A 15,815-nucleotide genomic window follows, 5' to 3' on the forward strand; every position below is an offset into this window, starting at 1 on the left:
ATATAATTATTTATAATAAATGATAAGTATATATATTTATTTAGAGGTAGTAATAGTCTGATTTTAAAAAGTTAAAATTATAAAATTTATTATTAAATTATATTCAATTTATCATTCTTATTGATCCACGATTTATTAATTCAGTAACTTAAGCGATTTAGGCCCTATTTGTTTGCTTTTGAATGACTTTTTCATTAGCTGAACTAAACGATTCTAATAGTTCAGATCATTTGGATTCTTCTTTTCATTGAGCCGAACGAATAATATACAACTGATTCATTCCTTTGTATAAGAGCATATGCACCCATTTGTTCCATCAATTCATCAATTAAATCAACAGTATTGGTTACTATTCACACTAAATCAACTTGTTTTCATAGTTTTTATACACCCATGGAACTCCGTAATTCATCAATTACTATTTATCAAATAAAAATTACATAATATTATATATTTTACTTAATAATATAGATTAAATATTATATATTTAATATCAGTTCTATTATTTAATTGTCCCACAAATAATATTTTTGAAAGCAAATAATAATAGACTGTGGATAATTTCAGATTTTCTTGATAAGATTGTTGATAATTTTAGATTTTCGAATGGATTCTCGAGAGTACCACACCAATTTTGTACATAATCCTCATAAATTCGCCCCCAAAAATTATTCTTGTTTGAATATTTAGCGGTAATTGGATCAATAGATTGTCGAACCCACGAAACACATAATTGCAATTGTTCGGAAATAAGCCAATTAGAACCCATTTTCTTATCTATAAATATGAAAAAATCACAAAATATGTAGGAAAAATAAGAGTGTGAAAAAAATTGATGTTACAAATAAATACTTGAAGTTGAAAAAAAAAGAATGTTGAAATTATTTTCTTATAGCCGTTGATACACATGACCATTGCTTGATTAATAAAACTACATTTTTTCTTCATGTAACATGTGGGGTCCTGCAACCAATGGCCATTAATAAGTCCATTAATAATCAATAGTCTCCTTGCTGAATGAATTGATGCTTAGCTGCTGAATCAGTTTTTTTACTCCCGGTGCATATGCTCTAACGCTGTGTTCCCGAATCTAGGTTAGAAAAGAAAAGAATAGAAAATAACCAATTTTCCTTTCTCTCCTAATCTTTCTAAAAGTGGGAAGAAGATTTTGGAGACAAAAATAAAAAAAACTTCTTCCCAAATCTGCAGCTTTCTTTTCCTTTCTTTCATAAAAGTTGTTCGGGAACAAGCTAAAGAAATGTATTCTTTACATTTCTTTTCTTTTCTCTCCAAAAAAAGTTTTTGGAACACAGCGTAAGAGCGATTCAGCTACAATATGTTATTGTGCTTTTTAACCATTTTTTCTAATTTTACGTGCATAAACATTAACCTGAATTAACTGCTCGTATTAAAAATATTAAAAATAAAAAGTAAAGATAAGGTGAAAAAAAATAAAAATAACAACTGTATCACATATAATTTTCATGCACAACTTTATAAACATAATTTGTTTATTTATTTACACTGATTATCTTTTTCAAACCTATTTTCTATCTTAACAATAAAATTAATATCATTTATCTTAAAAAAGGGGAACAATTATATTATGATATTTTACACATAAATATTCAAATAATGAAGTTTATTATTTACGTGGCAAAAGTTAAAAATCAATGTCATTCAGAAAAAGTTATATTTATTTGCCAAATAATAATTTTGAATGATTTAGAATTTTCAGATATATTAATTATTTATATATAAATTAGTGAGATTTGTGAAATGATTCCTTGGTTTTATTATGACATAATAACTACTTATGCTGCATTGGTGGTTGCAAATTAGAACCAGCCCTTCTGGTTCTTAACCGCCATCCATACATATATGCAAATACTTAATTTTTTTGGAATAAGACAATATACTCACTCTTTTCAAATCTTACGAACCCTAATTTGTCTATTCAAATTTTATTTACGATCCAAATCGAATTTGGTGCAGCTTAAATCAATCCCTCAGTTTCAGGTAATTTCCTACGCCTCCTATTTGCGTCTCTGTATATATGTATTGCATCTATTATTGTAATTCGTAATGTTTGTATTTTGTTGTGCCTTCTGTGAATCGTTCAATTATATTTGGGGCCTCTTTATTGATTGACATACCTGTATATGGTTTAGGGAGCTTTTTGTGTTTTCTAGGGTTTTAAATACTACTTTGAGTGGAACCCCCATTATTTCTGTTTTTTCTCCGTTAAATTTGATTTACCTTGATAAAGTAGTAACTCAATTTTGGCCTGAGGGTGTTGATTTATAGAGGTTTCACTGTATTGTGTTTTTTATTTTTCCTTGCAGAAGTTTGCGATTTTGATAGTTAGAATATATTAGGGTTGAAAAATGGATGATGATCAGGAGATGGAGAAGTTTGGAATGGAGAATGATTTCGAAGGGGGACAGTATATAGGGGGTGAATTTTACTATGCTAGGCGTAAGGAAAAGCGAGCTCAGACAAAAGATGATGTGCTTTATGGTGTATTTGCGTCTGATGATAGTGATTCTGATGATTACGGTTCTAAGAAGAAGAAGCGGAAAAATGACCTGTCTAGAAAAGCAGACCTCAGCAAGCCTGTTAGTTTTGTGTCCACTGGCTCTGTAATGCCCAGTCAAGAAATTGATAAAAAATCAGAGGAAGAAAATAATGATCAGTACGATGACAGGCCTGCTGGTTTAGGGCTTGGTGCATCTGGATTCAATTCCTCTGGGCTTGGTATTAGTTCAAACGGAAAGGGAAAGGCAGCTGAAGAAGAAGAAAAAGTGGAAGTTGACAAAGAGGAAGATTATTTGCCAACATCATTTGGGCGGAAAATCAAAGAAGGTGCACAGTTGCGGCGAGAGAAGGAAAAAGAGAAGTCGAAAATAAACCAGAAATCATCCCAAGGGGGGAGGAAGGAATTAAACAACCAGGGAAACCTTGGTCAATTTGAAAAACACACCAAAGGGATAGGTATGAAGTTGCTTGAAAAAATGGGTTACAAAGGAGGTGGGCTTGGGAAAAATGAACAAGGGATTGTGGCACCTGTTGAGGCAAAGTTACGGCCTCAAAAAATGGGTATGGGTTATAATGAATACAAGGAAGCTACTTTGCCTACATTGAAGGAACTAGAAGAGAAGAAGTCTTTACCTGATGTGAAGGCCTCAGAAAATCGATCTAAAGAGAAACTCTGGTCTAAGCAAGCACAATCTAAGAAGAAGAAGAAGAATTATGTCACTGCCGAAGAATTACTGGCAAAGAAAGAAGAGCAGGGACTAGAAGTTGTTCAAAAGGTGTTCGATATGAGGGGACCACAGGTTCGAATCTTGACAAACTTGGAGAACTTGAATGCTGAAGAGAAGGCAAGAGAAAATGATATCCCAATGCCTGAACTTCAGCACAATGTCAGATTAATTGTTGATTTAGCTGAGCTTGATATACAAAAGTTAGATCGAGATTTGAGAAATGAGAGGGAGACGGTGGTCAGTTTGCAGCAGGAAAAGGAAAGGCTTAACAAAGAGGTTGTAAACCAAAAGAAGCAGCTAGATAATATGGAGGAGATAGTTGCCGTCTTGGATACTATAGGCAACGAAAACTTGTCAGGAATGTTGACATTGACCTCTCTTGCAAAGTCATTTGGGAACTTGCAAAGGCAATATGCTGACGATTACAAACTGTGCAACTTGTCTTGCATTGCATGTTCGTTTGCTATGCCTTTGTTTATAAGGGTGTTTCAGGGTTGGGACCCACTACAGAATCCAACACATGGTTTGGAGGTTATATCCTTGTGGAAGAACCTATTGCAAGGTGATCTCACTGATCCTGGTTCACCTTACACACAGCTAATAATGGAAGTTGTTTTCCCAGCTGTTAGGATATCTGGAACTAATACTTGGCAAGCAAGGGAACCAGAACCGATGCTACGGTTTTTGGAGTCTTGGGAGGAGCTGCTTCCTATTCCCGTTAGGCAAACCATATTGGACAATGTGATCATGCCTAAGTTGTCAGCTGCTATTGATTCGTGGGATCCTCGCAGGGAAACAATTCCGATTCATCTTTGGGTGCATCCGTGGTTACCATGGTTACGTCAGAAGTTGGAGATCTTCTACCACACAATCCGTATCCGACTGGAAAGTGTTCTTCATGCTTGGCAGCCTGATGATATATCTGCTTTCTGTATATTGTCACCTTGGAAGACTGTTTTTGATTCAGCCAGCTGGGAGCAATTAATGGTCCGATTTATCATCCCAAAGTTGTTGACTGTCATGCATGAATTTCAAGTGAATCCAGCCAACCAGAATCTCGACAAGTTCTACTTGGTTAGGACATGGGCTGCTGCTATTCCCATTACCCATATGCTTCATTTAATGGATGTATTTTTCAACAAGTGGCAAGAAGTTCTGTACCACTGGTTGTGCTCTCGCCCAAACTTCGAAGAAGTTACCAGCTGGTATGTAGGTTGGAAGGAGCTTATCCCTTCTGAACTTTTGGCAAATGAACATATTCGATACCGGCTTAATGTGGGCCTGGAGATGATGAACCGAGCTTTTGAGGGCATAGAGGTGGTACAACCTGGTATGAGAGAGAACATCAATAATCATAGGCCGCCAGAGCAAAGACAGTTTGGGGCTCAGCAACAAGCAGCCTATAATGCTCAACAAGCTTCTGCTATTCCAGTTAGTGCAACACAAATGGGGGGTATGAGTGGTGGAAATGAGATGAGCTTGAAAGATGTTATCGAGTTTCATGCGCAGCAGAATGGATTGTTGTTTAAGCCTAAACCTGGCAGAATGCAAGATGGTCATCAGATATATGGCTTTGGTAATGTAAGCATTATAATTGACTCTCTCAACCAGAAGGTATTTGCACAAACTGAGGAGAGGTGGGCCTTGGTGTCACTTGACCAGCTTCCTGAGTTACATAATCGTTCTGTTCCAAGGCGACGTTAGAATTTTTGACTCGAGTGGTGTATTTAATCATGGTTGTCAACGATTTGCTGTTACATCAGACTGTAAACTGGGCCAAGATTAGATTTTGGATAAGAGTGAGAAAAATGCCATCATTTGAGGTTAGTTTTATAATTTATTCAACCTCTGGCGCGGTGCTTGTATTTTGTTGTTCTGGTTTTTGTTGCAATTCATGGTAGTTACTGTAAACTGGAGCAAGATTATCATTTGTATAAGATTGATAATGCTATCATTTGAGGTTAGTTTTTTTTTCCCAAGACTAATTTATTCAAACTCAAGCGCAGTGCTTGTAGTTTATTGTTCTGGTTTTTGTTGCAACTCATGCTAGTGACACCTCAACATTTCTTTATATTTTGCTGACCTTAGCTTTAACGGCAATATATAATGTTGGTGAGTTAAATTAACTATTAGTTTCAGGTATGCTGAGTATAACATTACTTGGTGGATATTTTAATCTTCTTGTATTTTTTGGAATAACTTTTGCTTTGCTTTTGACGTCTATACATGCGCTTCTTGAGCCATTTTGTTATGAGTGGTTAAAAAGACTATGTTACATTAGTGCAACTGTACTCTCTGTCTTCTGGTTTTCCCTATTATTGTGATGAAGGTTGTGTATCTTTTTATCTATTAGGCAAGTGTTTCATCCAAATTGACGAATTTATGTAGTGTTCAGTGTACTTGTTCGTATGATATTTAACAATGAATTCTCATATATACTTGTAGTATACATTCTGCAATTTAGGCTAGTATCTATCTTGTATATAATAAGGTCGTTCTTGGCACAAAAGTCAAGGGTTTATTTGTTAGTCTTAAGGTCATGTGTTGAAACAGCCTCTCTATGGAAAACAAAGGGTTTGCTTTTGTTGGAACCTGCCATGTCGTTACATGGAGCTGTGCACCATCTTTATCTTTTCCCATCCATCTGTGTTGGGCTACCTGTTCCTGCCTCAAAATAGATCCTTAAAAGAATGTTCTCTTTGCTACAAAGACTGGCTTCCAATAAAAAGAATGTTTTTTGGGCTTTTGGCCATCTGCCTATGAGATTGATCCGACCTCAAATGACCTGATAGGTGTGTATTGTTCTCTGATTCGTATATCAATTTAAAGGATTCCTGGACTCCTTTTTAATTGGAATATCCAACTGAATGTCTCCCAGAGGAAGGAGCTTCAAGGAACCTGATGCGATTTATCAAAGTGCATTTCACCTTATTAAGTAAAGCAAAGAAAAATCATAAACTGAAATGTTTTAGTATTTAAAGATATGACACTATAGCTAAACCCCTTGTTTCTGTCTTGTTGAACATCTGTTTGAATATTTGGCCATATAGGTCCAAAATATCACCATCTATTCTGTTCTCTGTCTTGTTTCCATTCATTACTCATCCTGTGTGAACATATAATCAGACTGACGAACACTTCTTATACTGCCATTTTTAAACCGGGATCTCTTCTACATATTTTGCTTATTATACCATGTTCCATAAATTGTACGGTAGAGGTTTACAAATTAACTGGTTTGATGTCAGGATCTGCACTATATTAATATACTGTATTGGTAGTAGTCTGGCTGTGTTAGTAAACTGTGTAAAGGGTAGAATGGTCTTTGTACTGTATTTTAAGTTTAGACTAGTATAAATAGAGTACGAGGATCTGTAATTCATTATGCTTTATGAAATATTGAGAAATGGGAATTAGTTTTCCACCAATCTCTTCATCTCTCTAGAATTCTGTTATTCTTTCTCTCTTTATAACTGATTTTCTCTCTAGGTTACTTCTCTCTCTAGAAATCTATCAATTCTGCTTGTTTATGTGCTAATCTATGCTATTCTAGCCTCCATTTCTCTGTTTTCTTACTTGTTTCACTGTTTTCTACCTTATAAATCCTAGAAAATACCAAAAACATTTAAAAACTCACAAAAATTCTAAGTCAGAACCCCTAGTTCCTGACAAATTGGTATTAGAGCTTAGATTTGATCAATCCATTGCTTTTATGTTGTTGTGCACACCAATCCGAGTGGAACGAGCTCAGAATCTTTGTAATTTCAGCACAAAGATCTGGACATGAATATTCTGTCAAATCAGGTGTTGATCTAGCTTTAACCTAAGTTACCCGGACTCTTCAATTATGCCCTTACACCCGTGTCCATCGGACATGACATGGGTGTGGTTATGGGATCTGAGTTGGATCCTTCGAATGGAAACCGGACACTTTGACGACCTCAAAGATTCTAGTTGAAAATGATTTACAAGGCCTCACAAAAACTTTATCCTCTTAATTACAGGAAGGGATGTCTATAGATTACTATTTACGTTATGCTTTTAATTTATGTTATTAGTATGTCATAAACAATTATGTATGTGTTTACTTTTTGGTAGAAGACACAAATTTACAAATGTAATGTATAAAAAGTAGGCATAATTTCGCTTGTGTGAAGGATATATGCGAATCCCCGCACCCGTGTCCAATTTTGGATCCATGTCCACGAATCCTAAGTTTTTTAAAACTACGAGTCTGACACTTGGATCGGCACCCGTATCTGACACCCGTACCCGAGTCCGGGTAACTTAGGTTTTAACTCTCAGATTTGTTGATTTTCTGTTGTTATTAGCTAGTTGAGAAGTAGTTACAGTTGTTTACTGCTTATTTAGTTGTTAGTAAAATCAGTTGAGATTATATAGAATAGTACAAAAATAGCAAGTTCATTACAGTTTTGCTGTTGCTAATAGTGCAATTACTGTTTTGATAGCTATACTGTAGTGATTGGATTTGAGGAGGTTGAGTACCGGTATCTGTATTTTTATTGGTGAATTGTGTTTGTGTGCTGTTGTAGTGAGGTTTTAGATTGAAATTGGAGAATTGTATGTTCAGTGACTGCAAGGTATTTGAAATTTGGTGTGTAATTTTGTGTTGCTGCTGTAAAGAGGAGTGTTTCTGAGTAGTAAAATACAATGCCTTCAAGGTGTTTGAGGAATTGTCGGTGAGAGTTGATTATGTGAATTGCTGGTATTGTAATTGAAGATTGTGTACTTCTGTGTTTAACTGATAGAATTGTTATGGTATTGTGTGTGATTGAGGTATGCCTGGTTATCTACTGTGTAATAGTAATTGTGCACACCAGGTGTTTGTGTGAAGATCTGTGAGTACACTTACCAGTAATGCTCACTTTAGTAGGTTTTACAAAGTAAGTGAAATTGAGTGGTGAGACCCTAGAAGAGTAAGGTTTTGACTATTGAAGTTGGGGAAGTTGGCCTTTATTACATCAATTATGAAAAAGGAAAATGATAGAACCTGCAATGAGATGATGCAAGAGTTTTATCAACAACTTCTCTGTTCCAAGGAAAAGACTGGTAGGAGATTTCAGGAATTGGAGAAATTACTAAAAGTAGCAGCTAAACAGATGGAGGTGTTGAAGAAGAGAAAAGCTGCTAAGACAAAGAGAGAACACTTTGTGAATCCTATAGCTAATGAAGATGTTGATAGAAGTGACATGAAGGTTTCTTTGCACCACATCAAGCATGAGTTCCCTAAGTTTGATGAAAAATCTGGTGCAAGAGAATGGTTACAAGTCTGTGAAGATTACTTTGAGATATTTCAGATTGTAAATAGCTTACAGGTAGCTATAGCTGGTATGCACCTTGAAGGAACAACATGGAAATGGTTCCAAGTTTATACTACAGAAAACAACAATTTTTTGTGGTTTGAATTTTGCAAGCAGTTCACTGCTAGGTTTTAGGACAAGCAACATGAGCGGTTGAATGATGACTTCAAGCAATTTCAGCAGGCCAATACTGGGAATTGAAGGAGTTTTTAGACATACAAATAAATAGGGAACAGTTTAGAGATCCAGAAAATGTTGCTTTGTAAACTTATATGAAGAAACCAATCTATGATGAAGAACCAGGTGAGGGCCAAGAGTATTTGCTGGAGCAGGAATTTATCCTAGCAACATTAGGAGGTAACCCGAGCTCACTTAACCTCAACCTATTACAATCTGAAAGTTTCAGGAGTGAAATGTCAGAGGAGCTGATAGAATTTTCACATACAAGAGTTACCACAGGAAAGAGGCAATAACAAGACACCATGTTGGAGTATGCATAGTCAGGTGAAAGGGAGTATGCATTGTCAGGTGAAAGACAGAGAAAAAAATGAACTATGCTCTTACTGTCATGCACTAAATGGTTTCCAGCATGTTTGCAAGCAAGCAGGCCAATCAACAAGGAAAAAAGAGGAATCTGCAATATCAATGGACAACATACAATTTAGGGTAACTGAAGATGGCAACAAGACCAAGTGTGTCGAATACAAAGATAGTGCAACTGCAAATTCTGCTGGGCTGGAACAAAATTCTAGTCATCTTAATAAGAAGAATATGCTTATTTTTGATCCAGGTGGTCTAGGGAAGCACAAGCTGGAAAAATATGATAATAAAAAGTTTAGAGAAATTATCAGAAGTGAGGTAGTGGAAGCAGATGTAATGAAAATTTCTGTTGCTGCATATGAAATTGGAGATTAATTGAATTATTCTACTAGTTTTACAGAAGAAAGACTAAGGAGATAGTAACATGAAGTCAAGGTCCACTAGACCTGTACGTGGTCATGGTGATAGGCTCAAGATTTTGGTCATACAAAGTTAAAGATAAACAGGATGCAAATGAAGCAGCAGTATCTTCAATGATAACTACCAATATAGGAGAAACTGCGGAGGATTTTCTTAATAAAAGGATTATCAAAGAATTTCTAACAGCGGACTGTTCCAATAGTTTGAGCAAGAAGTCTAACAATATTGATAATGAGCATCTTCAGCTGGGAAGGAAGGTGTTTATTATTCAGTTAGTGAATTCAACTAGCAAACCATGCTAAGATTTTCAAAGAGTTGGTGATGTGGTGGAAAGACATATTAGTGAAATTTGATTTAGGAAGTGTTGATTTTGGGAAAGATGCGCTGAATGCACTACCCTGCAAGTACACCGTTGTAAGCAAAGATAGACAAGGTAGCTTTGCAAAGTCCTTGAGACTTGAAGTTCAAAAGTTCTCCAGGAAAAGGGATACAATAATGATTTTTGATCCAGGAGGATATACAAGTTGTTTACATAAGGCCCAACTACTTGGTGGTATAACTGGAATTCTTTATGATCAGCAATGGTTACAAGGGATTTTTATTGGAAAAGAGTTATTATTGGAAGGACAAGAAGGCATATTAGAGGAAACAAAGACGAATGTGATCCAGGTGGGAAGGAGTTTTGGCCTGCAGGATCCACCACGAGGATATTGTGAATTTGAAGTGGGGAGGATTGTCAGGATCTGCACTATATTAGTATACTGTATTTGTAGTATACTGGCTGTGTTAGTATTTTGTGTTAGTAGTGGAATTGGGTAGAATGGTCTTTGTATTGTATTTTAAGTCTACACTAGTATAAATAGAGTATGAGGATCTGTAATTCATTATGCTTTATGAAATATTCAAAAATAGAAATCAGTTTTTCACCAATCTCTTCCTCTCTTAAGAATTATGTTATTCTTTCTCTCTCTAAAACTAATTCTCTCTAGAAATCTATCAATTTCTGCTTGTTTCTGTGCTAATTTATGTTATTCTAGCCTCCATTTTTCTGTTTTCTTACTTGTTTCACTATTTTCTACCTTATAAATCCTAGAAAATACCAAAAACATTCAAAAACTCTAAGTCAGAACCCCTAGTTCCTGACATTTGAGGAGTGCACTTGTTTCAGTTAATAACATCCAATGCTGGTAGTTGGGGGTTTTATGGTATTTCTTTGTTAGCTGAGCAATGGTATTTATATGCGGAACTGCCGAATATTTGCATTTTAGTCACACTGGGACTTTTGTGAACCATCAGCTCCGTTGCACATTGGTTGAGCATTCCGTTGCTAATTTCGGTCCAACAGGTCGAATATTAAAGGGAAGAACTAGGTTTATTAAAAAGCTTTTTTGTGTGCACTTAGTAGTTTAATTTTTTTTATAGACTAGTAGGCAGTAGCTCGACAGTCAACACTGTGTTGCTTGTAAAATGGATTTGGTTGCATTTTTTGTTAACTGATAGACTGTTTGTGAACATCTTTAGTATTATGGAATACTCTGGAGTCTGAACCACTATCTTCCTAAAATATTTTTGGAATTCTTAAAATTCTTTGAACTTATATCTTCTTCCAATGTTGTCTGAACGATCATAGGAGGATTTTGTGCTCCCTTCTTATTCTTAGACATCAGCAAGGTGTGATAGACAGTTTTATGAAGATCGGTATATATGTAGGGGGCTATTGTAAGATGATCTCCAACCCAACTCTAAAAACACACTTTTACATCATTTTGGTGTAAAAAGTCTTTTCAACCCAACTTCAAAAATCACACCATTTTGGTGTGACACCAAAAGTTACACCAAATTTGGTGTAACACAAAAAATTATAGAGTTTTTCAAAATCCCAATACTACCCTTCTATTCTTTCACAAAAATAAATCATTCCTTTTATACCCAAATACTTTTATACTTTCTTGTTATCTTTCTTTTATTTGATTTTTTTTTGCTTTATAACTTATTAGTTTAATAAAATTTGAATGTTTGACATTTAAAATTTTATTATATTTATTGAAGTGATAAAATTTATACAATTTAGATACAAACATACATGTTTTTAAATAACAAATTCATGAATATTTAGAAATAAAATAAAATCTAATAAAATTAAAAATTTAACGCGAGAAATGCTTTAATCTAATAACAAATTCAAGAATAAAAAAGCACATTTTGCACTAAAAAATACTTTAATTGATCATTTATGGAAGGAATATGGAAATTCAAATGATTAATCACTAGTGTAATTTGAGTATGTATTAATAATAAACGTTTTTTTTATAAGTTTTTGTAAATATTATAAGTTGATTAATTATTTGCTAGTAGATAATTAGTATAAGTATATTACAAAGAAGAAGAATATGCTTCTAGGACCAGGATTATTCTTTTTGGTGTAGATGGAGATTGTATAAGTTTTACACCAATGTTTACACCAATTTGGTGTGACTTAATGGGTTGAAGATGTTCTAATAAAAACCAATTTTAGAATAAAAATGAGGAACCAAATTTTTTTTTTTTTTAAAAATTACTTCGAATTATAACACATATGGTATGCAGATCGATCGTTGTTGACAGATGGAGAAAAATACAGTGAAGTCAGATTTTTAAAAAAAACTTACCATTTGACATGAAAAATCAAATTAAAAACAGAGGGAAACAATTAGGATTTTGTGTGGAAGGGTGCTTGGGTGTGGTGCTTTTATGGATCTAATGACTTATATTAATTTCTAGTTTGTATTTTAAATTTAGTTTCTATTTGATCATTTGCCTATACACACGCACATGCGCGTATATATTAGTAATGGCTTACGTATCCCATATATATATATGTTGCGCAATACATATTTATACAATAACAAGACTAAGTCACATTGACAACCCTAAAATTTAGTTGATTAATAATTATCTTTGTACTTTTTATTATATTACTTGAGTCTGTAAAATGGTTAGAAGATTAGACTGGAGTATTTTTCTGTAAACAATTCAAGTCTCAGGAAAAAATTATGGAAGAAGATCAAGATAGATCATGTCTCAGAGAAATGATACAGAAGCTTGGAGTTGAATAAATCTGTTTTATGAAAAATGTTCTAAGTCAAGATTTCGACAAGTCACAGATCAAGAAATATAGAGAAGTAATTCGCGAACTCCAGAATGACTTATCGAGAAGTCCAAAATGGCTTACAGAGAAATCTCAGAGATATCGACAAGTTAAATGAATAAATGAAGATCGGAGATATCGACAAGTCATTTCTGCAGTTAGAGAACTCAGAGATATCGACAAGTCAAAATGAAGATGTGAAAATTGGAGATATCGACAAGTCAAATTATCATTAGAGATCTCAGAGATATCGACAAGTCAAAACGTATATAGAGATCTTCGAGATATCGACAAGTCAATTACATGTAGAAATCTCAGACATATGGACAAGTTATTTAGCATGCAAATATCAAGAGACCTCGATAAGTCAAATATACCTATTGAAAACTCAAAGATCTTGATAAGTCATTATACTTATCGAGATGTCACTTCTCTATAGAACAAACTAGAGATCTCGACATGTCTCTCAAATACAGAATGCAAACAAATGAAGATTCAAGATTATCAGTCAACAAATAATCTATCAACTAGATTGAAAAGTCTACAAAGTAGATGGGGATAATACAAGACCAAGTGCCAAGATTAACTAGACAAAGGATGGTCACAGACCTGCAAGATTCTGCACAATGCTAAGCCAAGAGTGGAAATAGAAATAGGTTACTTTTGAAAAGGGTTTAGTACATTTTAATGTAAGTTTTGTAAACCCGTGCTGCTAGTGTATAAAGCATGCAATAGTCCTTAATTTAGTAGTAACAAACAGATTCAACACTTTTGTATTCTCTCAAGATAGAAGCTGAGTTCTTTACTTACAAAGAAATCAGGATTTGTAGCAAGACCTAACTTGATTTTAATACAAAATTAAGTGAGTTTTGAAATATTATGTTTGCTGTTTTATTTCTGCTAACATAATATAACTGCATTTCTTATCTGTTTTGTTCACACAACCAAACAAATCCAAAAAGGCTTAAAAATATCCAAAACACATTCACTTCCCTCTGTGTTGTATTCAATATCTAACAATATATATATATATATATATATATATATATATATATATATATATATATATATATTAATAATGACTTAAGTACCAAGCCCATAACTTTGTTGGATGTAATATCCGGGGTATAACGTGTAATTATTTTTGTCAATAAATGAATATTATGTGATTGTTACGTGAATTTTGGTGAATTATCTGTTAATTGGTATCCTTATTTGGATGTTTATATATGGTAAAATTTGAGTATTTTAATTTTTATATGTCCAAAATAAAGCATAGATAATTTTGAAAATTTTCTATTAATTTATATGTTATATGATTTTATAAATGATTTATGGATTTAGTAAATTATTTTTCTGAGTAATTATAAAATATTTTATATAATCGGAAATCGTCCAACTTTAATCGTTTTTACGTTTTTATAACCCGGAAGTCTCGGGAAAACTCCTTTCTAACCTAGTATGATTATTCCTAGCATTTTTCATATTTTGACTTTTTCAATCCGGAGTATGGTTTTACCCGTACGGGTCCCAGCACAAATTTTTGGATATAATATTCGTTTCGGTAAATGGATAATGTAACACCCCCAAATCCGGGGTCGGGGATTCGTGTTGTCACGAGTTCCATTTCCCTTAATAATACTTAACCTTAACAATCAACCAACTGCTGCGTACTGTGACCCCACAATATACACACACACACCACAAGTTATTGTCTCAGAGATGAAAACCAAAATAACACAAGTCATTTTATTCCACAATTATAAACCATTTCACCTCAAAAGGGTTTCTGAATAATTTACATATTCTTTGCCATTATTACAATTCATAATATACATAAGTCTGGTTCATCAATAGTTGAAAGCCTAGCCTATTCAGCTACGGCGACATCAATGCTTCCAGAAAACTGCGGAACGTTTCCTAACCGCTTGCGAATTGGAAGCTTGGTCCTGTTCATCTTTTCTATCTGTTGTTGTGTGATGAAGAAGAAAGCAAGGGTGAGCAACAAGCCCACCGAAATAATATGTATAATAATTAACAATATATGAGCATTCTCATAGTACTCATGAAAGTCTTGGTCAAGAAGAAATGAACCAAGTTTGATATCTTAATACGACCATGTCACAAAACATTCAGTATATACATATATATACTTTTCACAATCTTTGAAATCCTCTGACATGTATAATATACACAGAGTTCCAGTTTATAACTGTATAAAAATATCGTTGCAAGGTGATCTCATATATCTAACCTTGTCTCAACGTTTTTCTGAAAATCTTTGATATGCATAAGATAATCATTTACTAGATATAAGTTCAAAAGATGAAGTTACAGTATACTCCAATATACTTATATCTTTTCCAAATACTACTTGAACTACCACCGTTCAAGTTATAATTAGTATCAAAAGTTCGTCCCATAGATGAGACCACAAGATGAGACTTGAATAGATTCAATCTTTAAAATATCATTTGAAAGAATGAAGTTACGAGATACTTCATTAAGTCCCGATATATATATGCACCTATATATATATACATTTCATACACTCCTTGAAAACCTCTGTTATGAAAATTATAAACAGAGTTGCAATATCCAATGAATTTGGAAAGGAGAAAACCTTGGCATAAACCTGATATTTTGCTGATCATGCAAAGATACCAATAAGTAACCTTTTCTACTAGTAGATGGACAAATTCCCCACTGGTCATCACCGTGGCCGCGATAGGACCTTATGCTGGACTGCCACTCAGCCACTTACGCATTTGATGGACTCCCACTGAGCCACTTACACTTTCATGGACGCCCACTGAGCCCATGTTGCTTATACCGACTCAATAGATGGACTTACTTCCCGAACGTTGGGTAAGTAATCAATTCATTTACCAAAACAGCAACCTCGTTGCGGATATAAAATACACCACAGAGCCGGATCCCTCATGTTTTGAGCGAATATTTAAATCCCCTTTGAAAGGACGATCTTAAATATAAAAATGAGTTTTGGGATCTGCTCTAATTTTTAAAATCATTTTGAAGACTCACAAACATTTTTAAGAATGTTTGGAATAATGCTGATTTAATGAAATAAATCAGTCCCGATATATTAGAAAATATCTGAATATTATTATTTAAATAATA

At 34.1% G+C, this 15,815-nt stretch overlaps 1 protein-coding gene across 1 annotated transcript; it reads left to right on the forward strand.

Annotated features, from left to right (window-relative positions):
- The first annotated feature begins 1,832 nt into the window (after window positions 1-1,832).
- LOC141697020 (septin and tuftelin-interacting protein 1 homolog 1) lies at window positions 1,833-5,337 on the forward strand. Its single transcript, XM_074501199.1, has 2 exons — window positions 1,833-2,019; window positions 2,346-5,337. The coding sequence occupies exon 2, from the start codon at window positions 2,388-2,390 to the stop codon at window positions 4,968-4,970; it is 2,583 nt and encodes an 860-aa protein (XP_074357300.1). The 5' UTR covers window positions 1,833-2,019; window positions 2,346-2,387; the 3' UTR covers window positions 4,971-5,337.
- Window positions 5,338-15,815: the final 10,478 nt, after the last annotated feature.

This window comes from Apium graveolens, chromosome 11 (genome assembly GCF_009905375.1).
Source record: "Apium graveolens cultivar Ventura chromosome 11, ASM990537v1, whole genome shotgun sequence".
NCBI lineage: Eukaryota > Viridiplantae > Streptophyta > Magnoliopsida > Apiales > Apiaceae > Apium > Apium graveolens.